Source organism: Fusarium proliferatum, assembly GCF_900067095.1.
Source record: "Fusarium proliferatum ET1 genome assembly, contig: FPRO_scaffold001, whole genome shotgun sequence".
NCBI classification, from domain to species: domain Eukaryota; kingdom Fungi; phylum Ascomycota; class Sordariomycetes; order Hypocreales; family Nectriaceae; genus Fusarium; species Fusarium proliferatum.
This window is the reverse complement of record NW_022194790.1, coordinates 4005226-4032761: the sequence shown is the minus strand read 5'-3', so window position 1 is coordinate 4032761 and position 27536 is coordinate 4005226. Positions and strand designations below refer to the sequence as shown.

Genomic DNA, 27536 nt, shown 5'->3' with positions numbered 1-27536 from the left:
GTTTCATAGATGACAGGTTGTTGGAGCATGGAATAAAAGCCGCGGCGGGCCAAGTCAAACATAGGCGAGGTGGATCAGTTTGGTGATCGATATCATATCGGTAGCCCCCGCCAGTCAACGATGAATGGGAACTGTGGCTTGTTACTTCGTAGGCGTGCAAACCGTCTGTGGACATGAGCTGAGCATCACGAGGGAGCGCGGGGCACAGATGTCTCTCCCATTCCCAGAAGGTGAAGGGCCATGCTTCTCGCGTATCTCGTCTACGACCTTAGGTCAATCCATGGGCCATGGCGGAGACAGCAACCTCTGGGGTCCAGGTTAGGGACACGGTGGATGGGTCTGTGTATGTATGTTCATGGGGGACACGAAGATCCTGGATCTGGAGAATCTTTGGGAGCACTCGCATGGCTAACATAGGTAGCGGGCTAGGCGGGTCCCCTACCTGCCTCTCGCTGGCCATGGCATTTCTCCATGATCATACTAGTACATACATTGTCCATGAAGGGAGGAGAGCCACATAGCGGGAACTGTGTGCGCGCGGGGACGGATGGACAGCGAACGAGGATCGTGGGTTGGGCTGGGTTGGTTAGGCTGGGCTGGCCGGGGACATGAATTGGTGTGGTCTGGGGTCTTGGGGCGATCGTTCCCGCACCTCCCTCCCTCTGCCATAGCTTCCCGGGGCTCCATCTGACTGCTAACTATCCGGACCTAGGAATGCGTTTCTTAGCAGTCTGCAAGGCGGTGAGTTCTTATGGTATCTTGAACGCATTTACGAGGTCTTGGGACGCTCTGCAGAGCGACTTATCAAGCAGAAACGGTTACATCAGAAGCATGACAGGGACAAGGGAGTTTGAATGGACAACGGTGGAACAGATCATGATTCTGGGGTCGCGATTGATCGACTCGGTTGGCGTTCCAGACATCTGGAGCCTTTTGCAACGGTACGTTGGAGACCTGCAACGTTATTCCATAGAGGTGGGTTCAATCTAAATGGCTGACTGAAATTAGTGTCTAGATCACTTCACGTTGTTTTTTCAATACCGGCTGAAGCGTTTCGAGGTGTATAAGGAACCCCGACTCGTTTGATTCAATATGAAATACCGTCGAGAGAGATCGTGTTTCCCGATCTTGAGTAGACTATCGCATCATCAGGTATTGCTCGACGTGCTATCACTGATAAACCGGATCGTTCCTCCAATACTGTGCAGCTTTTGCGAATCTGTCCTTGAGTTACTGTCAAGCTGGGCCGTATTCTTGACCAGCTGTCGAGAAGCAGAGTGCAAGGCTAGAGTGCTCCAACGATGAGCAAACAAGGGAATGCAACATGAGTGTGACTTTATGACGTCCCTCCGTTTCTCACGAAGGCTGGAACAAACAAGATTCACGTCTCGAATGACGAGAATGAAGGCAGCAGTTAGCCTAATGGACTTTTCTTACATGATGCTAAGGTGAGACCTTCTCGCGGAAGAGATGCGATGTGGGTCAAACAAAGGTGATAAATGCACTCGATATGAGACAAGATATCACGGGCCAAAAAAAAAGGTGAGACACAGGAAGCAAGACGACATCAAAGTGTTTCCCATCCTGTCTCGACTGGCACCTCGGTGAGCATGTTGATACCGCGTTAAGCCCAGACTGACCGAACTATGGTTCACGACGCAACTGGCCGCTGGGTGCTGCAATTCTTCAATATCATGAATAAGGCTCGCCATGTTGTTTGTATGGCAGCGCAAGAGTATCTGTGCGGATACAACAACTGGAAGCTCGCCCAAACAGATCACAAATACGGAGATGAGAAGAGAGTCATTATGAAGTGTACGATGAGAAATCAAAGTGTCAATCGAGGTCTGCGGCGCAGCAACGCAACAACGTTTCGTGTTGTTGAAGGCCGAACTGCTAGCTATGTAATGGCATCTGCATGCAGTTAGCATCGTGACGGCGCCCACAGCACAAGCGACAGCCAGATATTGGAGGCTAGGGCGACAAAGGGCGCTTGCATGCATGGAGCATGGAGCATGGAGTGAGCGGCATACCCACACCCCCGTCACAGAGAATGGGACCGCACTGAGCACGGTGCGACAATCAGACCCAGTATAGCGGATCAGAGGCTGGCGAGGATCTCCATCTCCATATCCAACCGTCTATCTTGAGACTCGAGTCTTGTTAGACCAACTAATTTAGTACTGAGCAAACTGATGGATCACTGATGCTCTGTCGAATTCTTCGACTAACTGTTATCTTGACCAGGAGAACAGAGCTAATCAGTTTGACTTATCTCTGCCCAGACTTCATTTAATGTCAGGAAAACACACACGCATGCGGATATTTGGCCTTATCCCATTCGAGAGTCTAGGTCCATCTCAAGGCTAGGAACCTGCCTAGTGCATGGATGGATATGTCACAAAGGAATCTGCCAAAAGACCGCAACTCGGCTTTCATTGTGAGGTTCAGAGTCAAGTCCTGGCCAGGGGACTTTGAGGAACCTATAACCTATAATGGAGGAAGCATGCACCTGCTGAAGCAGACCAAAGCATCAAAACCTCATCAATATCAAGCTGCATATGTAGGTATATCCAGCAGGCACATTGACGCGTTACGAGATGCTGACAACCGATGACACCCAAGCCGATGACTTGAGCCTACCAGAGCCACCAGTAGACTCCAGCCGTTACGGTGTATTCTGAATTGGGTTTTACTTTCTATCTGCAAGCTCAATACATAGCAACCCTGCCCAGTGACATCTCACTACTTGAGAGACTGGCCAGGGAGGCGCTGAGCTATAGCCGAAGCTGAACTAAATGCCCCAATATGCTGATGCTGATGACGCGGGGAAACTGATGTATGTACGTGACTGTGCTAGGAAGTTGAGCAGTCTCGGTTTGGTTATCCTGTCAAGCCTGCTCACCATCGACAGTTTCTTATCTAGGAAACACACCTCTTGATATTGCGCTGCTTCCCCCGCCAGAACCGTCTACACCGCATTCTGTCGCGCCTTTCGATGATAGTATCGTTCACCACAATAATCATTATCTTCGCTTCTCAGAACTCGACTCCGCCTCCGCCTGGTCGTCTCCTCATCGTCTTCCTCACTGTGTCTTGTCTTACTTCTTATACATACACACCATTTCCTGATGATAGCCAACCAGGGTTTTTGTTCCCCTGCTCGCTAACCCTTGTTCTTGTCCATGCCTTGGCTTAGCTCTCCACTCACATCCCCTCCTCCCCCAGGCTTGCGCCATCTCAACCAACCATTCTTCGTCATCCGTCTCCCTCGATCGCACCGTCTTTCCAACGGTAAACCCTTTTCCCCTCCACTCCATCTTCTTTGATATCCCAGCAGCCCTCTTGTCCCACTCCCTCTTCGTCGTCGTCGTCCTCCTCCTCCCTCCATCTTCCTCCACTGCTGGTCTGTTCCGAAGACGGATGCCATCCGCACCTACAATAAACCATCCATCTGTCTGTTCATCTGTCTATCAAACAATCAACTCGCCCAGACTGGCAATACGGTGATTAAACATCTTCGGCACCATCACCATCTTATCGACCTGTTGTCGCTACACGACCAACTGCCTCGTTTCACTCTGCCTTATACAGCATTCCCCTCGTCATAACACCCATAACCACCTCGTACGGCATTTTGAAGCACCCTGGAGTGAAATCCCCTCCTCGAGTTGTTCATCCTTATTAACTTGAATTTGAATCTCAAGGAGCACAGCTCACGCGCAACTTGTACAGCGTCGACAGAGCCCAGCAAGTTGAACTTTGCCCTGTCCGCTATCAAAACGTTTCTATCACTCCAGTCGCGACATGTCATATCGTTGATTGCGAATCTTGTTTCTGCCTTTGTCGCATTATCAACGCTTCTTACCTAACACGCGCCACACGTTATTCGTTCACAAAACCATCCATTCTCTTTGAAAAGCGCACTCATTTCAAACCGCAGCGATCACATCGCATCGCAGCGCAGCGCATTAACATTGGAATTGAACCACACTCGACTCCAGGTCGATACTTGATACAACCCATGCGCTAGACGATCTCCGCTTTGAACGCTTCAGACTCGTTTCTTCTCCACATCCACGCGCGCCTCTGTCGCATTATCTCATACTACCTTACGCTACAGTATCACTGGCGCGCAATCACCTGTGTTAGAGACCCTAATTAAGAGTCACTCACCGTTGCTTACACCCCCCGCTGCGCCGCCGCCTCCTCCTCCTCCACTTCCTCCGGCTTGAACCTCCAAGGATTCGGTTCTGGTTTTTGATTCTGATTCTGACTCTTGGGTCTTGGTCTTGATATCCCCGGTCCTTTTTTTGTGGGTTCTTTCCACTGGAGCCATTTCAGGGGCTATTGATTGGTCCCTTCCTGCTCGGGCATGCTCCTGCCTCCCAAGAGTGGTTTTTCTTACCTTACTTAGTTTCCTGGTCTCAAATCGCCACTGCCTTTACTGCAAGTGCGACTGATTCCCAGATTTCACTGTAGCTGCTACCTTAGCTGCTCGCACTACTACTGCACCTTCCCTCCCACCCCATTAAGATTCAGCGCGCAGTCCCGTCCCCCTCCTCCACCTGCCACCATCCCATCGTTCATCATTAACCCATTGCCATCCACCCATCCATCCACCATCGGCTTTCCGCCATCACACACGCATACACCCGCTCCATCGCATCGTCTAACCATCCTGTTGACAATCTATCAATCACTTTGTTTGACGCGCATCTTGGAATCTTCAGCGCTCTGTTGATATTCTTGTTACGCGACCCTTCGTTGGTTTTACTTGCGCGCCCATACGCTGGCTGATCTGATCATTGAGATTCGTCCGTGAGCCTCTTTGACGTCGTTGTCGCACAACGCGATTCCGCGTCTATATTTCATATCACTCTATCACCAGACAAAGGTAAATCCTGCCAAAGTTTTGATTCTGCGTACATCTCTCCATTCTTGCTTTCTGCGTCTTGTATCGTCTCCTTCTGCTTGTTTGTCTTTTTTGCTTCTTCACACACCTGTCCCGCCGCTGCCGCGACCAGCGTCTGGATTACTACGATCTTGTCTCGGTTTGGCTCAACTTCCGACTGGAGTCTATGCCCCTGGCCTGCGCTTGACTCTCCCTTCCGAGCCAAGGCCTGGCAGGCCAAATCGCACATCACAAGGCCAGGCAGGCTTCCCACTTTAAGCTCGCCATATATCTACAATTCGCCATTCACGCTCAACGACGCGCCTCCTTCTGGCTGCACAACCACGTGCGACTGGCGTTGCCTCCTTTCTGCATCTTCTCCAACCCGTCAACTCGTCAGTCCAAACATCTCTGGACACGTCGCCATCGCCTTCCCGTGGTCGCAACTTCACCCATCCCCAGCTGGCTCGGTAGCTCTGTGATGTACTCCGCTCAGCAACCCAGCGCTGATAATGCGACAATCAATCCAGCTGCGCTCAGCTCACCTGGTAAGTTTTATAACTCTATCTCTTTCTTTTCGTGGTCGCATATCCTTCGCAAACCTTCCTCCACTCTTATACCATGCCATACATACGTGCAAGTGATAATATCACTTGCGCTCAAAGTCCATGATGAATCCATTTGCCCCGCACTACAACTTTCGCGCCCTGCGACAGGGGGAACCAAGCGTGAAATAGGTTGCGCCACCCGTCACCACCGTCCGTCAATTCAATTCAAGGTTCAAAATGCTAATCAGCCTTCTCTAGTCATAGGTCTGACGCAACAACCCCAACGCACACTGAAGCGCAGTCATTCTCCTGGAGTTTACGGCGCGCCGCAGCTTGGCGATGACGGTATGTCGGCGATTAGTACTCCGCCGCTACTTTACTCATTTCGGCACCCGACTACCTTGCGCCAGATACGGCGATCAATTACGATTCCTTTTTAATTGCTATTTTTGTTCATATGTTTTACGTCGTATTTCGTTGCAGTACTTGCCGGCTCAAAAATGCAACTGGTGAGAGAACGTGCTGACCTGTCTTGCAACCTGCAGGTGATACAAAACCACTTCGAAAGAAGGCAAGACCGATGAATAAACGATCAACGGGGAGCATTTCCGAGGCTCCCGGCCAGGCCGCCGGCTCGACCCTTCCTCAGACTATTCCCCCACCGCAGACTCCCCAGTCTCAAGGCTCAGCGCTGCCGCAAACGAGCCCTGCCTATACGCCGCAGACACAGATGCCCCCAAAGACAACTCCGACAAAGTCAACACTGAAGGCTCTGCCCACTGTGCGAGACCACACGACCGACCAGCTCAATCCGACTGGAGATGAGTATATACCCCGTGAAATTGATGAGTTCGGAGAGAAGAAAGTCCAACTCAACGGCACGCTCAACGGAGGACGTGAATACAAGTGCCGAACATTCTTGGTCCCTAACCGCGGGGATAAATTGTTCATGTTGGCTACCGAATGTGCTAGGGTTTTGGGTTATCGTGATTCGTACCTCTTATTCAACAAGAACAGGTCTCTGTACAAGATTATCGCAAGCCAGGCCGAAAAGGATGACTTGGTTGGGCAAGAAATCCTCCCTTTCTCGTATCGATCCAGGCAGATTGCCATCGTCACCGCCAGGTCCATGTTCCGACAGTTTGGAAGCCGTGTGATTGTCAATGGCCGCAGAGTTCGCGATGACTATTGGGAAACCAAGGCCCGGAAACAGGGATTCACTGAGGCTGACCTTGCCGGTGAGAAGCGCCCCGGTGCTACGAAGGCGAGAGAGGCGGCCGAGGCCCAGCAGAACAACGTCTTGTTAGCTGGTCCCCATCCAGAGATTGTGTATAGCAACAACCCAGGACCGTTCCCCGGCCCCCCGCAGCCGCACCTCGTTCAACCAGGTATGATCGGACCACCACCCGGAACCACGACAAGAATGCCCGGATTGACACTAGGATCAGACCTAAGCGACTCCCGGCCGCGCGATTATTCCGGAATTCTCAAAGGCGGACCTCGTCAGGAGATCACCGGCCCTGCTTACCAAGACCAGACCCGTCCCTCGCCCCTCGGGGAGCTCAACGCCCAGGCCCATCATGCCGCAGATTTCAACAGGTCAGTTAATCAGCAGCGGGATATGCGCAACGACTATCTCCAAGGCGTTTGGCGCCGCCCACATGAGCAGCCCCCCTCCAATCTGACCCAGCAGCCTGTGGCCTCAGCCGAGAGTTCCAACACGGCGACTAGTAGGCCTTCACACTCACCTCATACTACGGCTACGGCCATGTCGCAGCAGCCTGGATTGGTTTCCGCTCAGAGCCCTCAAATGATGATGACCACTGCGCCCTACTCCCAGTCAATCAGCGCGCAGAGCAGTCTCAGTCAAGCACCCATGAGGGGTATGGCTCAATCACCCACGCAATCAATCAGACCAACACTTCCCGGTACAGGGGGCTCCATGTCTCAGGGAGCGCCTGGTTACAACTACCAATCGGGTCAGATGTGGCCGCAGACTCCACAGGCGCCCCAGCATGGCTACGGCAGCTACACTGCTCAATCCCAAGCACCTCACCCGTCGCAGTCGCCTTCGCATCTCCGTCAAGGGAGCTCGGGCCAGATGCAAAGTATGCAGTTCCCCGGCATGGCTGGTATGCAGTATGGTGCAGGTCAGAGCATGTATCCTGCAGATCAAACGCCTCGCCAATACATGCCTCAAGGTGGCGCTGGTGGACCATCAGTCTCTCAAGGCTGGTCCGGCCAGCATTCACCAGCCCAGCAGTGGTGGACTCCAGGGCAGCAACCTCAATAAGTTTGTGAACACCAGCTGGTGATGCGAAACGATGGAATGATATAGCCCACGGTCTCACCTGCTTCCGTTGAGAAATCCGATCTGATAGTGTGGTTTGTTTGTGTTTTTTCTTCTATTTGCCCTTTTTATTTTTCTTATTTCTTTCTTGGCCTATCCTGGGTTTATATACGACTTGAGCCAGAAGACGGCTATCTTCTTGGTCTGAATTTCCTCCCTCCTGGGTCTCCAGGTGCGCAGATGAGTGGAGGGGCTATGTGCATCTCGAGGGGCCTTCTGGCTTGAAGAATTGCCAATAGTATTTGGACTGGCTGGGATAGAGGAGTCAGACAGGACAGGGACACATGATTTTTTTTATTTTTTTTTCTTCTTCTACTTGTGGGTTTTGATACGAGGTAGTAAGTCTGGTTAGGTACATTCACGATGGTAACATGCCCTGCTGTTGTTTTTTGTTGTTATATGTTTACCACGCCATTCTGTTGGATGCAGGCATATGGGCTTACTCTGATGTTATTTGGGCAGATTATTGGTTTGGTTTGATTTGGTTGTTCTTGTGGTACTACGGATGAGTTTTCCACTGCGACTCGACTCGCCTGTGCGTCGTCGCTGGGTACTATTTGTGTTGGCGAGGCATACATTTATTAGGCTTTCATTTTGATACCACGTCACTCTTCGATTCGTCCTTTTAAACATTTCTTTCTTCCTGGAGTACAACGTACCAGTCGTGAAGCGTGTGTGCATGTGCGACATGTGAGTGTCGCTTGAGGGGTGTGATACCGACTGGGTGACATGGTGGGGATTGTATTGTTGATTCAGATTTGATAGTTCATGTCTATAGTCTTACCTTAGCTACTTTGCGGCTTTGCTTGCTGCGTAAATAATGATGATGCTTGATAAGATGTTTAGGGTCTTCAGTAATCTTGTTGTTTTGTGATGTTCTTTGCACCGCGAGCTGAGGCTCATGTCAGTCAGTATCGAAGCTGTGCAACGAACCCGGACTTGGCGTGCTGTTCGTGTCTGTTTATGCAATACACAGTCACGACAGCATGCTTTGACCCGGTCCAGCGAATCGGGCAGCCTGGGATGTTGTCGTCCAATATTTAGGGCTTATGTACTACATTTGAAGTGACAGCACGGTAACACCCGTCGGGATGTTTCCGCCGGGGCAGTATTCGCAACGGGGCTCATTTTGTGAGAGGGCAAGGAATGTGGAGTGTCTGGAGAGTGTTGACAAGGTGCGTAGTACAACAGTTGAGATTTAGGTTTGAACTGTACAACAGGCTATAATAGGAATTGTCATACCCGCTCAGCCCGTGTAGGTACAAGCAAGGCAACTGAAGGAAAAAGAACTAGAATATCGTGTCAATAAATTGTGAGACAGTGGCACCATGAACATACGAGTCGTTCATCCAACCCCCAGGCCAAATGGCTAACTACATTTTTCTAATCACTCTCATCACCATCCAATGCCTCGTCTCTCTCCTCTTTCCCTTCCTTGAGCTCAAGGGCATCCTGGGTATCATCGTCACTAGCTTCTCCCTCTTCCTCGTCTTCTTCTTCGACTTCATCGTCCTCTGAATCTTCGGGGATCTCAACTTCATCCTCCGTCACGGCATCCTCCTCCGCCTCTGCATTTCCAGGCTCTACACGAGGGCGCTTAGCTAGAGGGCCTGTTGAGACAGCTGTTGTGTCTGCGTCGGTTTCCATGTTAGACATGTCTGGCATGTCAGTGTCTGGCCCGTCTGACTTTTTGGCGCGGACTTTTTGACGGTAAGATGTGCGCTTTTCAGTCTGGATAGCGTTGAACTCTGTGTAGGGTATTAGCAGTCTTGTAACATACAATCCGGCCCACGACGAAAGACATGGCAGGAACTATGAAAAGACGTACTGGAAAATTCAGCTTCAAGAGGTTCCTTGAGGAACGCGAACTCGGTCTCCTCGAGTGCCTTGAAGACATCTGCAGGGGAGATTGTCTTTTTGCCTGCATTGATGGTGTTTTCATTGGCGCTAAGTCGCAATTAGTGATTTTCTCTTGGGGGGAACGAAGAAACTTTACGCACTGAGACGCTAGGTAGTTGATAAACACTGTGGTGCTCTGGCTTAGAGCCATGATTGCATTGGCCTGGATCTGTGTGTTGGGGGGTAGAACACCCTTAGACAGACGCGTTATTATAGACTTTGGAAGGGTTAAGTCCTATGGTTCGAATTAGTCGGTCAGTCTTTGGTTCTAGTCGTCCCTTGTGGATAGATTTGGACACTCGAAGATTGAGAGGTGGTTGGGCTGCTGTTTTTGAACCTACCTCGATGGTGATGTGCTCCTTGTGCTCTTTGTCCTTGTCCTTGTCCTTGTCCTTCTTGTCTCCATCCTGGGTCATAGAAGTATCCGCTTCAGCTTCCGTACCAGGAGTCTCATTGGCAGCTTGCGGTGCTGGTGCTGGTGCAGCAGGTCCTTGTGTGGCCATGGAATCGTTGTCATGTGTCGGAGCGGGTGCTCGACTTTGCTCCAAGGGCAACACATCATCCATCGGGACAAATCGTGCAGTTGAAGTGTCGCTTTTTCGCGAGATAGACTTACGAGGTGGCATTGTGAATGGTGATGAGAATAGTGTGTTGATTGATGCTGGGAAGAGATGCTTTAGATGTGGCTGTGCAGATCTTGCTACCCAGGTATACAGCTGAGATGAAGCAAAAGAATGCTTTGATCGAACAGAAATGCTATCTCCTTATTGTATTTGATGAGTATCAGAGGGAGCACCTCTGATGTGGCGACCACTTGGTCACTCTCTTCTCAACGTCTTACTGGTGATGATCTCGAGTCGGAACGGATATTGGAGAACAAGGAATGTCGAGATTAGTATTGGTCCCTGTTCTGTTGGTCGATATTCATTTACGCAGCAAGAACTCAATGTCGATGCTTGCGGACGCTGTAGATCCTGACCAAGATAATTCGTTGTTGGCTTGAAATTTAGTGACAACGCAAATGAACTTGGACTGAGGTTGAGTGCAAGTTTAGTGAACGCGATTGAGACAGGATGTGGCTGGACGCGACCTATGCCCCGCTGTGAGTGGCTAGGGACGCGTTAAGTGGTTTCTTGGTGGAACAACGCTACCTCAGGAACAGAGTGCGATTACTTAGTAGGTATCTACACAAAGTAAAGCCAATGGTATATCAATTAAACTTCATATGAAGACGTTTTTAGAACGTGACGGGTACGAAGCTAATTATGTTGATCTAAAGTTTAATCTTGTTCATCTTGATTGCGTCAGTGATACTACTCCATCTATCAGTCCGATGCGCCCAAGATTCAAGCAAGGGTTTAAGATAAACTTGGAGGGAGCGCTTGTTGTCAATCTGTTTGAATTGGAGTGCATATCTATATATATATATATAGCTTTCGTATAGGTGTTGGGCACATGAGTGATAATGCCAAGGACTCATTTGTCTATCAAGCTCCGTATCTTAATAGGAGAACTCTCGTGGCCAGGCTCGAGTCAGCCGTGGATATCATCTGCATCGTATGAAACGGACCGTCTCGTATCCGTTCATATCACTTGCTCGCTTGGTCATGATAACATAAAAAGAAAAAAAATGAAGGAAAGTCTGGGGTATATCCGTCATCAAAATGCACACAAAATCCTCCGTGTTCCAGCACCGGGCATAGACGCCAGCGCATAAAATCATGGTCCCCGTGGGACCCAAACGCCAAGGGTAAAATGAGGCGGGTTCAACCGGTCTCATGTTTACTGCCTCTTCTAGGAGAGGAGTGAGAAGCGAAGATCGAAAATGACAGTGGGTTCTTGCGTATTCGTGAAGAGAATGTAGGTGGGTGTTTGAGCTCGAGGCTCGGAGTAGGGTTGCGTCGAGCGTCATAAAGCCGAGTCTCTTGGTCATTAACGAGATGAAGCAATATCTTCAGGTTAATGCCGAGGGGCCCATCACGATCGAATTGCCTCCGAGTGACAGCGGCAATGGAATGGCAATGTCTCTATGGACCGGAGATAGTCCTTCTAGAAATGGGTCAAAAATGATCTCAGCCCCGCCAGTTTCGACTGTGACTGGGGTGTTGATGGGGTTTGACGGGGGTTGAAACAAGCCGTCACGGAAACCTTTCTTGATACGGCTCGGGATGATAATCAACGATACCAGGGTATGCATGTCGTATGGTGTTGGTTCTCAGTGACAGTATCGTCAGATTCTTCTCGCTCAGCCGATGGCCCTGCCAATCTCTGATTTGCGGATCAAAGGTCGCGGTGAGAGACCCCCCAGGAAAACTTCATCGTCGAATGAGAGTCGGTTCATGTTTGACATGGAATGCATTCGCTGGTGCTGCCGTCGAATATCTAATGACCGATTTGCTCTGGGTAGGTATTCGCTGGAACTGCGAGTGCCGAAGGCATCGGGATAGTGACCGTGCCAGGGATCACGGGGTGATACTGCACTCATGGTGCTGCTGCGACTGCTGCGAGTTCGACTGTGGCGAGCAGAGGGGGGAAGCTTGGCTAATCGTGAAGGCTGACGCTTCACAGGTGGGATGAAGGCATCTTCACCCTGGACGGCCTCATCAGTCAGACCGGGGCGAGAATTGGGAGCACGGGCAACGACTGGGGTTGAAGGGGTTTCAATGCTGTGCTTGTGGTGAAGTGAGCGTGGTGAGAGTTCCTCAGAGACTCGGGGATGAGGACGATCGTAGACAATAACACTTGGAGGTTTGCGTATGGAACTAAACGATGTGCTCTTTTGTCTCTGATGCTGGAGTTGTCGCTCCAGATCATTGGCTTCGTTGTTAGCAGCCTCGATGATGCGTGCCTTTTCTTGGTTCCTGTCCTTCTTCCATGACTCGATTTCCTCGTCGCCGATGGGGGTGATGCCTCTGTTCATGAAGAGAAATCGACGTTGGCGGTTACGGCGGTAGAGGAAACATCCGACTGCGGTGATGGCGGTGACGGGAACCACGGTCGCGAGGACAATGATGAGAGCTTGGAGGTGTGAGTCCTTCATGGCTATATCTCCATTCTGTGTCTGTATGTGAAGACGTCAGAGGGAGGTGAAGTGGCGTTGTCAAGTATTAGTAAAGTCACACCAATGTTGTCCAAAGGTGTGATGGAAGAAGACAAGGTGAGCGAACGTTGAGCTTGGACTGGAAGATATACGCTTCCGAGTTGAGGCCAACTGGGAGACGGTTAGTTCTTGTACTAGATCATTTGTATGTAAGCTGGATGAGATATGAGATGACGGGTGGTGTCCATGCATATCAATACACCGACCACTATCTATATCATCCATGTAACAGACATAGCACACGCATGTATTAAAAGGGCAATATTCACCAACAATCAAGCGATTACTCGGGATCGAGCTTTAATGATAATCGGATCAAGTGAAATTGAATTCACTCGGTTCGATTGAAACTCGATTCGAAAGTCGGTATAAGGTCAATCTCCAAGGTATCGACGTTGGGTGGAACGTCGGTAGAGATGGGGTGAGATGAGATGGGAGGAGTATAGGTGAAGGTATATCGACCAGGAACTCAAAGGCCCTGTATATGGCACAGGCAGGACGAAGGTCAAGAGATCAGAATGTGAGTTGGGGGGCGGTTGAAGCTATATACAGACTGGGGGTTTCAAAGAGTGGGAAAGGGTGTGCAGACTACATCTGATGGGGGAGAGTGAGGATGCAGGCCTAGGATCGTCATGGCCAGCGAGCATGCAACGCCAGATGTTAGTCTTTACTAAGAAAAACATACATATGTACTGTACAGCATGTACCTAGCTAGTCAAGAATAAGAACAAGATATGAGAGACATGCGAGATGGTGAGAGACAGGAGGTGTGAAGCCTCACTCAAGTGGGTGTGGGCTTTGGTGGATAGTAAGTGGATAGGGGGTGAGACTAGGCTCTGAGCTGCTGATACATGAAACCCTGGTCTACAAACCACCAAAGAGGTCTGGTCTACAGTATTATCGATCAAGAGGTTGACTTCTAATTACAGCAGAGTTGCATCTCTTTTTCCGTCAACGTGCAGGGTTGAGAAATGCCCTGCATTGCATTGCATTGCATTGTCAAAGAGTCGCAAAGAGACACAGACAGCACATTAAAGTGCCAATGTAGGGAGAAACAGGAAACAAGGACACAGCCAATCTGAATCGTCCTCCAAGTTTGTACCTGAACGAGTTTGAAACTGGAATAATTCCCGCACAACCAATCCAGCTCGACTCGTGCCTTGCGTCGCACAATTTTTTTTGTCCCTCATCATGTGTCAGTTTATTCACTGAAGTCAAAGTGGATATCCTGCCCCCCCCCCCGGGTGAGACGGCGCTGGGCACGGCTCAGGACGTTTTAGGGCCAAGCAGTTTTTTAGGCCAGGCCCCAGGGAACTGACTATTCTAGTTGGAGTCGGTCGTCCGGCCCTGAGGGGCAGGAGACAGGGGATATTGATGGACTCTAGCGCCATGGCGTCGATGGATTGGAGGAGCATCATGAACGTGGCACACTCAGGGACGAACAGTCCCTATTCTCTTGCATGCGATCTACTGGAGCAGACAGGGGTGATAAGTGGTGAGTGTGGTGAGTGAGCTCAATTCAGTGATTACTGATTATCGACTACCGCGTATGTACGGAGTCTGGATGACAATGATGGGCATCTCTCAGAACTACAGAACAGTAATAATTTTAACAGCCTGAGATATCTTCATGTGCTATCAATGCACCTCAATTCTATATGCCTTAGTGCTACCTACCTACTAGCCACTTAGGTACCTACTTAGTGGATTAAGGTACTACTTTATATTCAGAACCCTCTTGCAAGAGAACCTCACATAGAACCCTCATAAATCATAGACTACTAACTTTACGGAGATGAAGTGGCAGGAACTTCTGTGCCATGTACTACTTACTGTATTTGCACGTCTCTACGTCAAATCCATGCCTGGCAGTTACTGTAAATAGTTCCTTCCTTGAAATATCTCGATCTACCTACGGGGTAGTAGCAAACCGACTCCCAACAACCCTCACATAATACCGACTTCATGTCTCATCCCTTTTTCCATCATGCTTCACACATCACCAACCTCAGACTTGCATTCAAAACTCACCGTCATCGACATATGCCAGGATCCCCCGGGTTTGGAGCCTCAGCTCCTCGTCGTTGAACCCCTCACATAATTATCAACCCGCCTCTATCTTCGTCTAACACGGGGGGCACAGACTAGTCCGGTCTTGCCAAGGGTCTAAGACAAGCATGCAGCTGAGCTGAGCAGAACATGCATCTGCGCTTTTCAGCAAGGGAGATTTGACAAAAACCGGTTACTTGCAGACCTCACCACTCGCCAGTCAAAGCCAGTCCATAATAGACACACTACCTAGACACATCCCACCAAAGCACACAAAAAGCAAAAACAATAAACGGCTCGGGCCCCTCGGCTAATTCCTCACCCACGATTCCAGAAATGGGATGCTACATCAACGATGTATGGGATGTCACCACTTGCTCTAATCACACAAAGTAATGGTGCGGTCACGCTGGTGGGATGGCATGGGCTGCAAGGGAGCAGATGGCTCCTTGCAAGGTTGCCGATGTCCTCGAAAACGCGGCCTCGCCTGACCCGGCTGGAATGTGCTGAGATTAAATCAGGCTCGTTGTCTTTCATCTGCCATCATGAAGCCCATGTCTCACTTCGTCTCGTCTCGTCTTGTCTGTCAACGATACGGTCTAGAATGGGGACGTGCGATAATCAGGTTATTCGCACTCAATAGCTCCCCATGATCTCCTTCTACCGATCGCACTAATATGAGGGATAGACTCGGCAAAATAGCTTCACGAATACGTGCGGCCTTGTTTCATGTGAAGTCGGCAGCAGCTGATGAATTGTTATGTCCTAGGGAATTATGCCGTTCCTTCTACGAACCATTTTTAATTGTGCGTTGTCAATCATTGCCAACATACAATGAATGTGCTTATGATGGCTTATTCGGCATGATAAGTTACTTCAGGTGAACCGAGACAAATCGACCGGGCCGGCAAACTGGCGCCTTGCCTGTCAAAAATCAGACTTATACGGAGCATGCAGTACCCGTGTAAGCCGTGTAAGATCATTGGGATTTATCACACCTTGCCAATGGTGCTAAAACGCCTGCAGCAGACAATTACCCTTCCTTCGCTCGCGGAGATATCAAACCATGTACCAAGATCGTTTTCAAGGGACGGCATTATCTGTTGGCCAGGCACAGAGTCGCCCACTCGTCAAGTTTACGAATAGCATTGCTTATTATGCAGCCTGTCTATTCTTATTCTGCTGTCCGATAATCTTTGCTTTGCTATCGACCTGCAAACTATCACTCGATCATCCTCATCAATAATACATGCTACCTATGGTGAACAGCGTCAAGTCTTGATAGAAAGACGAGGCTGCTGTTGCATTGTCATTGCTTCAGTAATCATCCCTTCGATCGAGCTGCCACCGTGCAAGATGCCAAATCGGGATGTACCACTAGCCTAGAACTTTAGCTATTGTTACCATCTTGGACGGATATCGACCTGTCCGGCACAGGCTTTCCTGTTTAGGCAGGCTGGCTGGTGAGCCATCGAACAATAAACGGGCCTATCATCTTCGCCGTTTGGCTGTTAACGTGGAAAGCTTCCAGGCCCCTGTCGAAACCTCTGCCGTCAGCACTGGCCAAACCTCTTAAAGCCATCCGTCATTACTTGGGCTGAACACACGCGATAGATCTAATCATCTAGTCTAATTAGCATTTAACGGTCAGATCAAACGATTGAAACACAAACTTAATAAGATGACCTGGGACTTTGAGGCTCAGACTCTTGACCTTTCGACGTTCCAGCCGTCACCGCCCCAAAAGCCAAGTTCTGTCGTGTCTGGTTGTGGATCACCGCAAGGTATTGAAACAAAACCAAGACGGCAATCAACCTGAGCCCGTAATAGCAAGTCAGTATCTCGTTACGCTCGTCAGAAAGCAATACAAGCCAATATGAAGGGAAAGGGCTTAACGGCAACCGCATGTTCGTTTTGAGGCTCTTCTGGAATTTGCGGCTTTCCAAGTGTGTTCCTGTCTGTGCCTGACTTTGCTTGTTCCTGGTTCCTGACCGGATCACGCCACTACTGCAGCTGAACAAGCAACTTCCAACCTAGATAACTCCACCTTGGACCTGGTCCACCTCCGCTTCTTGTGTCGGCACCATATACGCTAGCTGGATAGTGAGCATTTTCTTGATACAGACCGCTATATCATCCCGTACAACAGGCTCAGTCTATCGACAATGGCGTTTGGGGTTCACCACGATACTCACTCGGCTGCATGGATACTCCATGACATATGATTCAGGGCCCCTTTACTTGGCGCAATCCACCTCATTCGTAACAATACAGTTATCTAGGTGTCTTAGATGCAGAGCATAGACTGAGTATCGCGATCGCGATGGTGATCCATATGGCATATCTAACAAAAGCCAGATAAAAGAAAAGGAAACCGAAACAAGCCACCAGAAGTCCAAGCGTTCGCTTAACCCGAGTGAGCCATGGCCTCCGAGAAGCCAAGCGAAACCATACCGTGATTAACGGGCGGGAAGAGCCTATCAGCGGGACGGCACAGTCAGATCTTGTGGTTAGTCTTTCTCTCCCTTTCTCTCTGGTCATGATACTCTGCGGCTAACCCTCTTCTGTCCGGTGCTTGTCTCAGAGGGTGATTCTTCCTTCTAGCGCAACACCTTTTTTGACGAGTCTGACTTATTACCAGGCAATTAATTAATTGATCGGCCTCGCTTTCTCCCGCAACTCAATTCTCTAAGCTCTAGCCAACTGCTATCCGCTCCTTAGAGAGCATCAATTATACATTTAGTCAGTCAGTCATATGTACGCATGTCGCTTTTACAGAGTTTGTTGCCTCATGACCTGAGAAGGCTGAGCAATGCCACTTGCTGGCCAGTATTGAGATCGGATGCTTAGGGGGGTTTATGATGAACCATTATACCTTTAGATCCCTGTCCATGTCCATGTCCATTTCAAGTGTGGAGAGGACAAACAGGGGTACGCCTAGTTCAGGTCTGAGGATGCTGGTGAGCTTCTTTCCATTAAAAGCTCCTACAGCATACACCGCTTCTTCAGAGATAGATCTAGAGGCAGGACGAGCCCCAGCAGCTTCAGGGTGTTCGTCAGCTTGACAACAACGTGCGGCCACTACTTTTGTAAAAGCGAACGGGCAAGCATACCGTACTGAGCTCTCGATGAGACTACTACCACCGTAATACGGCTTTGATAGATGATGGAGCTCCTGCCAAGCCTCTCATTCCACATCCCACGAACCGCTATCACTATGAGTTGGTTCTCTGCTGCCGTTCAGCTGTGCATTGGTTTGTATTGTACGGAGTACAGTAAACCCGTCCAGGAAAAAAAAGGTGGTGGGCGACTGAGACCAAGGCCCTCGGTTGGCCAGAAGAGCACACCTCAACTGAAGTGGGCTGAAGAGCCAGCCACGCCCAGCCCTTTCTGACCTACCTGATCGCAGTTCTACTGCAAGGCACGAGCCCTCCTGATCATGGCAAAATCTGTGAGGGGTAGAGATGGGCATACCTTCAAGATTGAGGTCCAGGGTCGGCCGCTGGTTGGTCGAATTCGACACCTATCAGTGTTCTCCTCTGTCGCGACTTGGGCGGGACCGGAAGAATCTCTCAAGACCAAAGTCCGCATCCTCCTTGTCGTGCCATTCGTCGTGGCCCTTCTCCTCTAACATCATGACGACACCATCAGGAAATGACTTGCAGTAGTAGCTCAAGGGCCTCGGGACAGCAATCCCCCGATCTTCTCTTTCTGCTGGTCCACGTGCGGCACGAGGCTGAGCCCGTGACAGGATCGAGCGGGTGAGTTTGATTACCATGTAGCACTCCGTATACATAAAAGTCGAACACCAAGCAGGAATCATTATGAGTGGACAGATGGAGTTGATATCAGAATGGAGGGTTGCAATTCCCATCAGAATATATTGGATGGAACGGTGGACGGGCCATCTCGGCGGCTCCTCTTCCCGTCCGTCTTCATTCTGCTGGTACCTGGACGACGACAGAGGCTACGTGATTTATATTGAACTTGAGTTCCCTGTCTGTCATTTCTCACGGCATGGAAATAACGCAATGGCCCACAACAAAGCGACGGCTGCACTCTCAATTTCATACCATGTAGTAATGAAGGTACATTTGTACATACATGGCACATGACTGCATCTTCCAGGGCCCTGCAGCTGATGCTACCACACATATGTATGTATGTATGTATATGTCCATTGATACCAGACATCAGCGTCATTGCAAACCCACTCAGTGTAAGTGTGTTTCTCCTCCCCCGCCGTTTCAAACGCCGGGTTGCTCCACTTTGACATTGCATCGCGAACGGGTCCAGACGAGACGTGAGATGGTCCTTGGTCAGGTCGGCTTTTACTAATGCATGTACAGTGATCCTTCGCTTCCTCAATCTTCAGGTAATCACTGATTTCTAATCTGCCCTCGATACAGCAAGCAAGCTTTGCGTAATGTTCTTCAATGGCGATCATTCGCTTGTCCATCCCAACGCAATCATCTACATGCAATGAGACCCTGCGGCTTCTTGATAATGGGCCTAGAGCCTTGGTATTGAACGGAAACTTGCTAATTATAACCTTGATGAGGGAAACCGATGTCCCCTCTTACTTGATACTCACGGAAGTCTCGGATTCAATGAGCAACGGACCCAGTGGCAGATGATACTTCGCAAGCCAACAACATATTTCAAGTATGGTCTTGCATGCAACGAACAAGTCTGTCTTGACACACACAACCCTAGCCATAGCATGAGTCGTGTGTCCAAGAAAGAAAGACTACCGATGCTGTCTCTGTAAAAGATGAAGAGGCCATTGCAAATGCCTATTCCATGGCTGTGGCTGGTCTTGGCTTTTGCACGGTTGTGAGGCTGCGGCAAGCTAAATTAAGTTGGCAGGGTTCGGCGCAGGCATCACCCTTGCTCAAGGTGATGGATGAGTTCGTCCTGGAGGACTGTGGTTTGTATTTCTCAAGGCTTCTGAGAATTTTGATGCTTCATTGGATCCGTTAAACAATGGATCATGACGGCTTTCTTTTTCTTTTTCATTCTCTTTTTGATCGTTCAGCTCTTCTCAAGATGCAAACTCTGCAAGCACTGGAGTGGACTGCATTGGCTTGCGTCTGTTGGCCAGTTCTCCACCAATATTTCGTTCACGGTGGCTAATTCGAGACTTGCAACTCGACTGCAGTCAAGAGGTCACGCAAGTACACCAAGAACAGACCGTTCATGTGCCAACTCCTCCACAATCCTCACAGAACCTTGGGTGTCTGTTCCTTCTGTGAAAGGGGCCCCGTTTCTCCTTGCCTCTAGAAGGAAGGGTTGGTTGACTTTGGTCTCCATCTATAGTGATGCCTATGTACCTAGCTAATGCGCTCAAGGCTGACTCGCATTCACGTATCATCCCTCGGTCCAATCCAGCAGAGACACACAAAACAAAGATACCCACCGTGAAGTTGAGAGTTGTTACATGGACGACTGCTTCTTGATCGTTACGGCCCAACTTAACCGAGTCTCTGCTAGACAGACTCCTTATTCTTCTTTTTCCACACAAGACGATGCGGCTCTTCAACCGCCCGGCCGGGCACGAGGCACAAAAGACTGTTCACCGGTTTCTGTGATCAGGCAGGGATCTTTGGACAAATGACAGCTGCAGAAGCCATGAACAAGCCGTGTGCGGTGCCAGCAGATCGTAGGGTGGCACAAACCTTGATTGTCCTGTTATTTCGCATCCCAAGGCCGTGGTCAAGGTTCTTGCTTCCGTACGGCAAACATCTTCTAGGGCTGAGGCAGAGTAGAAGGCCTCAAAAGTTGGTCACGGCTGGCTAAAGGAAATCTGTTGGTCCATTGCCGTTCCTGGGCCGGTTCCTGGAACACAACCTACCTATGTAAGCCTAAGTTAGGGTCGCAGTGGTTGGCCGCATGAAACGTGGCATGCGAGTTACTGTGTTGTTGCCACCAAATCATCATACTCTTTCGCGTTCGTTTTCTTTCAGTAAATGCCGCTATTTTATTTCTTTTTTCCACCCGACTATCGACAGCCGAGTTTTGCCAGGTCATGCCGCTGTTGACAGCCTGCTACCAGTATAAGCCTAATACCACCATGGCCTCATGCGTAGCTGACTAGTTCTCACCCATCATGAGCCTTTGTGTTTCGCATGGTTATTCTTATCATTACCAGTTCCCGGTCAGATCCGTGCCCGATTCTCGATTCAGTTACCGTCGAGACCTTCCAGTGGTTAACTTTACCCGAGTTTGATGTTGGACTTGGGTTGACTTGATACATCCATCACGATCTTGGCTGTTTGATATTACAATGCTATCGCCGTGTAGGGTTGTATTCTGCTTCATTCTGCATAAAACAGACCATGCCATTTGGGGGCCACTATATTATATGTTTACATGTCTCATCAGCCACCAACAACAGTACACACTACGCACTCTCTCTTATTCATGCTTCGGCTATGGAGCTCGGTCCGCGTATAGGGCAATCAGCGCTTGAAATCATATCCACAGTCTTTCTTCTCTACAACCTAGGATCAGAGTGAAAATATGTCATGTCATATTGTGTTGCAGTATGTTAGACGCCACTGTATCTGGGATTATTCGAAGCCCGTATTTCTTCGGAGGCGTTAATCTGACTCCTGTTCTAACCCATTGATTGTACAACTGATCATTGCTTGTTTTAGTGATGAATGACTCGTCAAGCCACGCACAAACGGTCTTGCTCCCCTTGTCCAGGTTATTCCCGATAATAGTTCAAGCCACAAACCTGCAACGCCATGAATAAATGTCGTCAAGCTTTATGCTTGTGTTTCAGGAGTCTTGCAAGGCTGGAAAAAGTAGTAAGAGGCGGTGAGTCCACTTCTCTACAGGACATTGATTCAAATTCTTCGTGTAGGGTAGGTATCTCCAAGGGACAGAGCAATTGTTTCGTGGTCCGCCGAACCACAATGGAACTCTATGTGCATTCTGTACATATTATAATTATCACTTCTTTCTTCGATATGACCACGAAAAGTGCTTGCTTGATCTAGTTTAGTTTGGCTGTCCTAAATAGAAAATAAAGATATAAACTCATGGGGTAGGTACCTCGCCAAACAAATCAACTATTACATTCGAAAAAAAAAGGGGGGGGGGGGGGGGGGTAACAAATACGCAAACAAGCTGGTTCATCATGCCTCATCTAACCGCAGAGTCAGTCAACTGCTGCTGAACGACATTTATCGTCCAATTCCTCACCAATGGCTCAATAAATATGGATTCAAGGGCACTTGCCACTCATCCCCCCCGTCTTCGCCAGAGGCGCCCCAAGTCTCTCTTGAACCATCAGGGACTCTCCAGGCGTCGCTCGAGTCCTCCCTGTCGGGACCTGTAGACCAAGACTCTGGATAGGGTGATGTTTCCGAGTAAGAGGAGCCACGTACTTGCAACATCGTATACTCGAACCATGCCTCCTCAGCTCTGAGCAGACGTTCCTGACAGTGCTTGAGCTCGGTATACATACCGAGCTCCCTAAGGAAGTCCAAGACGTCGTATGTGCACTCGCGAGATACGTCGTCCTGGGAGAGTTTGCCAATGACACGCATCAGCTGTGAAGGGTCCGCATCCCGTGCCCACTCGAGCATACGACACTGTATCTTGGCCCAAGTGACGATCCATTCGGCATCGAGGCTGCCGGCTGCGAGCCGAGACTCGACAGTGCCGTGAGTCTCCTTTCCGACCATGGGCGCTATCTCACCCCTCAACTGGCCTTTCCAGTTGTAACTGTAGTATTTCTCAAAAGTAGTATTGTCACACATGAGATGTGCGACCTGATGCACGCCCACGTCGCAGGCCAGAAGCTCGGTGACTCCTCTCCAAGCAATCTTTGATGCTTTCAGTGAGTCATCATTGTCATCACCTTTGTCGTAGTCCATTTCATAAACCGGTGACGGGATGTCCGCTTGCCTAGATACAGCCTTCATTTTCTTCCGTTGCTCGTCTAGCAAAGGCACGCCTTCAGATGACCCACAAGAAGCGATGCACTGGGAGGCTGGAAAATCGAGCTGTGGTGGTAGATCACGGCGGGCACGGTTGGACTCATCATCTAAACGTCTAGCCTTGTCCTCGTTGATGAACTCTCTGACGTTTGGCATATAACGAGCTTCTCGCCCAACCCCTTTGGCCTTCCTTGGTCGATCGAAAGGTCTGCCGTCTTCGCACTCGTAGTCGGAACCATCACTTTCGCACTCAGGATCCAGGATTGTTCCATCGTCTTCCTTCTCGCGGGCTTCGCGAAGACGTTCGATCAGTACCACGTTAGAAGCAACAGGATCTTCTCCGAGCTTCCTCGCCCGTGAAATGTATCGAGGTATGAAATTCAGCCCCTTGGCCTCTCGCCGTGCCATGTCGGCAGTCACGTTGCCACTCAACTCAACACCAGTAAAGCGCCGGATAGACTTGGAGTAACGAGCAAAACTTCGCGCCGGGGAATGGAGAGTAGATAGCACCGGGTCGGATGCCCACTGGAGGGCCGCGTAGTTTCTCGATGCATGCATGTCCATCTGATGGGGCCCATTGCCGACATGAACGTGGAAGCCACACGAGGTATTGACCCGAAGACGTAAGTTGTTAGTCAAAAGTCTAACAACAACTGACACGAGCCGGTATGCCTCATCACAAGCATACATCGGTGGACTTGCTATCTCCACCGCATCCCATGCATAAGCCTCCTTCTTCCACTCTGTTCCAGACTCTGACACTGAACCGTCTGTCGTGACAATCCATGGATATTCCTTCGTTTCACTTTTATTCGCGACAGAATCCTCTTGTACCGTCCTTGCACAGAATTCATGATCTCGTAGCAGTTCTAGAACTGCTGTTACGCCATCATGATGGCCCGTGGCTGGCGCAAGGCCAGGGATGCTGTCATCTGCTTCAACTTCCCTTGGGTTTACAGCCACCAGGAATTCTAGCTCAAAACCGAAGCTGACGCGTGGAGGCCGAGTATAACTGTCGTCATGCTTATGGTCCGTCTCTTTGGTACCGCGAGGCTCCATCTTGCCTTGCTGCTCGGAAGCAGGTTGATTCCCAGTATTGGTGGTAATGTTTTGCTTCCCCAAGATGAAATATGGTCCTTATGATTCTGTGGTCAACAGAGGGCTTGCTCTATTGTTCCGGAGTTATCAAAATGTATGATGCTTCAACCTTCGACTTTCTATACCAGATCCCTTTGGCTGCTTGAGACTAATCGTCCAGGACATGACATCGACTCTTTATATGTACATGCCTTGAGACAGTTCGGCCCCTGCCCGTTAGTCATTAACATGCTACCAAGGCGACATGTTCGGAGACGTACAGTTGTCATCTTCGGCAGCTCAGAAGAACAGCACACACTGAGTCGAAGAGAACATCCCAGTAATGCATTGTACAATCACACAAAGAATTGACACAACACCCATAGTCCAAAGGGATTTCAGAGAGCTCAAGGTCAAGCCATTGTTTCTTTGTCTTGTTCAAAGTAATCGAGTTTTCCTACTCCTTTCGCCTCTTGCTATGAGCGTATTGAATTGTAAAGCATAAACAAATAACCACCACCCTCGCCAGTGCACCTCTCCGTCGTCCCCATGAAAGGCACACAGCACCCCCTGTCCTTCAACCCGCCAGTCGGTACGCCGAAGCGTGTCATTACCTCATCCAAGCTTTAACAAAGCTACATCGTTGGGTCTTATACTCATCAAAAGGTATCGCATTGCACGTCGAAAAGGTGTATTGTAAAATAAAATGGGCAAGAGAAGTGAAGAACGGTGCACAGGATACGCTCTGGCCTGCTACTCATCGGCAAAGGATGGCACATGATGGGGCGCCAGGATATTGCCGTAGCACTGCTGATGCAGCACCCCCCATGCTTAAACCTCCAACACTTAGATAAGGTAGGCCAGCATGCCGAGAGCCACAGCGGCGGCCGCACCTCTGCCCGCTGGCGCCATGGTAGGGGCAGCGAAAGCATCGGACGACGTCGATGTCACGGACGCGGCAGTGCCAGTAGCTGATCCTGATGAGGCACGAGTGGCAGATGTGGTAGCAGTGTCGGTAGCAGTGTCAGTAGCAGTGCTGGAAGTACCGTCGTCATCGTCGCTAACCACATCCTTAGGGGGGTTCTGCTTGGCGCATTTGTCCTCGATCTTGGAAGTGCATTCCCTCTGGCCAGACTGGCTGCCAGTGTTCTGCGAGATGCACTGGCTGAAAAGCTCCTCGCAAATGAAGGTAGGCATGGTTTGGGTGTAGTACTGGAGACCGGGGGTCGAGCTGTTAGACGAGCAGGTGCATTCCCACTTAAGATCGTTCTTGATGAAGTGTTAGCATGCTTCAAGTAGACGAGAAAATGATTTGAACAGTACTACATACCTCGGTACATTTGTTTTCGTTGGTATCGTCCTTGCAAAGAGCATCACAGGTGTTCTGCTGGGCACCACACCAGGAAGCTGTGAATTGTTAGCACGCCGGTGAACATTTGTCAGTTTTCTATTCTCAGTACGTACATCGGGTAGCGAGATCCACAGTATTGGGGTCAATTGTCATGTCAAGGGAGCTCTTATAGTTCTGGACAGCCTGGGCCGAGACGGCGGAGACGGCCATGGCGAGGAGGGCAAAAGATGAACGCATCGTGAATAATGTTTGGGTAGAGTGTTTATGGATCTATTGTGAGATGATTATCGTGGTGAAGGCGATGCAATAAGTGGAACGATGATGAATCGATGTTTTGCGACAAGTTGATTTTGCAAGTGGAAGAATTGAGGTTGAAATCCTTCTTATGCTCTGGGTCAAGAGGTCTTCTGATGCAAACGGAACGCGGAAGGAAGAGAGGAGAAAGACGAGGCGGAGAGTAGGTTTTAAACGACGGGAAAGAAACAGCAACAGAGTTTGGGCAGGTGTGGATAGTAGCTAACCAGGCTAACTTTCTGTGTCCCTTGGCTTTGGCTTTATCTGGGCAGGTGCCGTCACTTGCGACTGGCCTCGGTTTGATTACCTTGCTCGCCTTAGACAAGACCGTGCTTCCAGACTCAGTTGGGTAGGTACCTTGGGCCTCTGTAAACACTGGAAAACAGCACTGAGATCGATGGAACTCGAACTGGAACTCGGCCGCGGCATGAAGTGCCCACAACCCGTAACCCATGGGAATCTCCATCTCGGGCAAGTCGAAGGGCTATCTGGCCAATAGAATATCCTCCTGGTGGCATCCGCCATTGACTTCGCTGCAAAACTCTCCCCGTCTCTCAACAAGGGAAAAACGCACAGGCACAGCTCGGCTAGAGGTCGCATCGTACCCACACCTTCCCTGTCTTAGCCACTCACCACTCACACCATCTTGAGCCTAGTCGAGCTTGACCAGCGCCATTTCCGTTTTAGTCGCGATGGCTACTACTCAACCACCATGATTTTCCATGTACTCAAGGTAGGTGCCAGAGCTTGAGAACTCATGAAGCCAAGCAATGCCGCGCCTTGGTTGCCTCCCATATTGACGATCGAGATGTCGTTCATCCTTTCCGGGTAAAATCCCGTCTCGCATGGAGTGACAAGGCCCAGGCAAGCGGCTGGGACCGAACAAGTGGGACACAATCAGCAATCAATTGTCACTCACTCATGGGTGACCAGGATCTTCTCATGCACGTTGACGGGCACTAGGTTGAGCTCTCGATATCGCGCTAGATTCCAGCGGTGTCCGGTTCCAGTTACAATCCAGTCTCAGTCTCGTCATCACTCATCACTCACCCTCAGTCCAACACGTATGCACTGAAAGTCTCCAAGCACAAGGGTTCCCCAGCAACTACATTTAAGGTATACTGGGAAAATATGGCGGCCTTTAGGGTCAACTGCCTAAGAAAATATTTTGTTTTTATATACAAAAAACAGCTTTATAACAATGTGCTTAGTGAATAGGGTAAAGGCTCGGCCTTTTTTTTTTTTTTTTTTTTTGCAATCTGTGGTACTGATGCCAAAATGTAGGCTTTGTGTTGCCAGCAATTCCCATAATTACCTAGATTAGAGAGCTGTGCCATGGCTTCGTCGGTTCTCACAGGCGAGCAAAAAGTCCGCCCAGCATCTAAAGATTGCAGGCCCATATATGAGACGAACCAATGATTTCCGAAGTTTTGCATCACCATTGTCTCTGATTTCGGGCACGGACCATCTTATTGGCCTACCATATCACCGTACTTCTCCGTGCTCGCAACAGGAACAAGAGCAGAAGCATAATTGTTTCTGAATTCACACTTTGAGATTCTATCTCTGCAGCAGCTGCAATTGGGGGGTTGGGTTGGGTTGGCTGGGCAATGTTTACTTGGCGAGAGGCTGGTTTTGCTGCGCGACTAAAAGAAATGGACACCGGTCTGCCCAGGCGCGCTATTCCGGAACAAACGGGAAAAGGCAAAGGCACTTTTCATTATCATGTCACTTGCTCATGGAGAAAGAAATTCGCCAAGATGCGACTCTTTCTCCAACGGGGTCACGGCATTTCAGCGCCGATGGTTGTATCAGGCACTCGGACCTTTTGTTCATGTTGGCCCTCAGGGAGCAAGAAAACAGCGAACCTTACTGTAAGGTGTCAAAATAAACTTAGCAAAAGTTGTCTCAAGCTTATGCTCTATTACCTAAGTCTTTTTGTCACTTAGGATCGAGGTCCTGTGTTTTCTTTCCTCCCCTAGGTTGGGTAGGCTATCTCCAACCACCATGTCTACTTTCATT

General features: G+C 49.7%; 5 protein-coding genes across 5 annotated transcripts; 1 reads left to right on the top strand and 4 right to left on the bottom strand.

Moving 5' to 3' along the window:
• Positions 1-5375: 5375 nt before the first annotated feature.
• FPRO_00766 (uncharacterized protein) lies at positions 5376-7735 on the top strand (the record flags this gene model as incomplete). The annotated part of the gene is made up of 3 exons (XM_031222780.1): positions 5376-5442; positions 5701-5787; positions 5988-7735. 3 exons carry the CDS (start codon positions 5376-5378, stop codon positions 7733-7735), a joined length of 1902 nt encoding a protein of 633 aa, XP_031075705.1.
• Positions 7736-9175: 1440 nt separating this feature from the next.
• Positions 9176-10317, bottom strand: FPRO_00767 (uncharacterized protein; the record flags this gene model as incomplete). The annotated part of the gene is made up of 4 exons (XM_031222769.1): positions 9176-9540; positions 9621-9739; positions 9793-9926; positions 10033-10317. 4 exons carry the CDS (start codon positions 10315-10317, stop codon positions 9176-9178), a joined length of 903 nt encoding a protein of 300 aa, XP_031075704.1.
• A 1619-nt stretch (positions 10318-11936) lies between these two features.
• On the bottom strand, positions 11937-12731 carry FPRO_00768 (uncharacterized protein; the record flags this gene model as incomplete). The annotated part of the gene is made up of 1 exon (XM_031222758.1): positions 11937-12731. One exon carries the CDS (start codon positions 12729-12731, stop codon positions 11937-11939), a length of 795 nt encoding a protein of 264 aa, XP_031075703.1.
• Positions 12732-22048: 9317 nt separating this feature from the next.
• Positions 22049-23851, bottom strand: FPRO_00769 (uncharacterized protein; the record flags this gene model as incomplete). Its single annotated transcript, XM_031222747.1, has 1 exon — positions 22049-23851. One exon carries the CDS (start codon positions 23849-23851, stop codon positions 22049-22051), a length of 1803 nt encoding a protein of 600 aa, XP_031075702.1.
• An 864-nt stretch (positions 23852-24715) lies between these two features.
• FPRO_00770 (uncharacterized protein) lies at positions 24716-25457 on the bottom strand (the record flags this gene model as incomplete). Its single annotated transcript, XM_031222736.1, has 3 exons — positions 24716-25138; positions 25200-25276; positions 25334-25457. 3 exons carry the CDS (start codon positions 25455-25457, stop codon positions 24716-24718), a joined length of 624 nt encoding a protein of 207 aa, XP_031075701.1.
• Positions 25458-27536: the final 2079 nt, after the last annotated feature.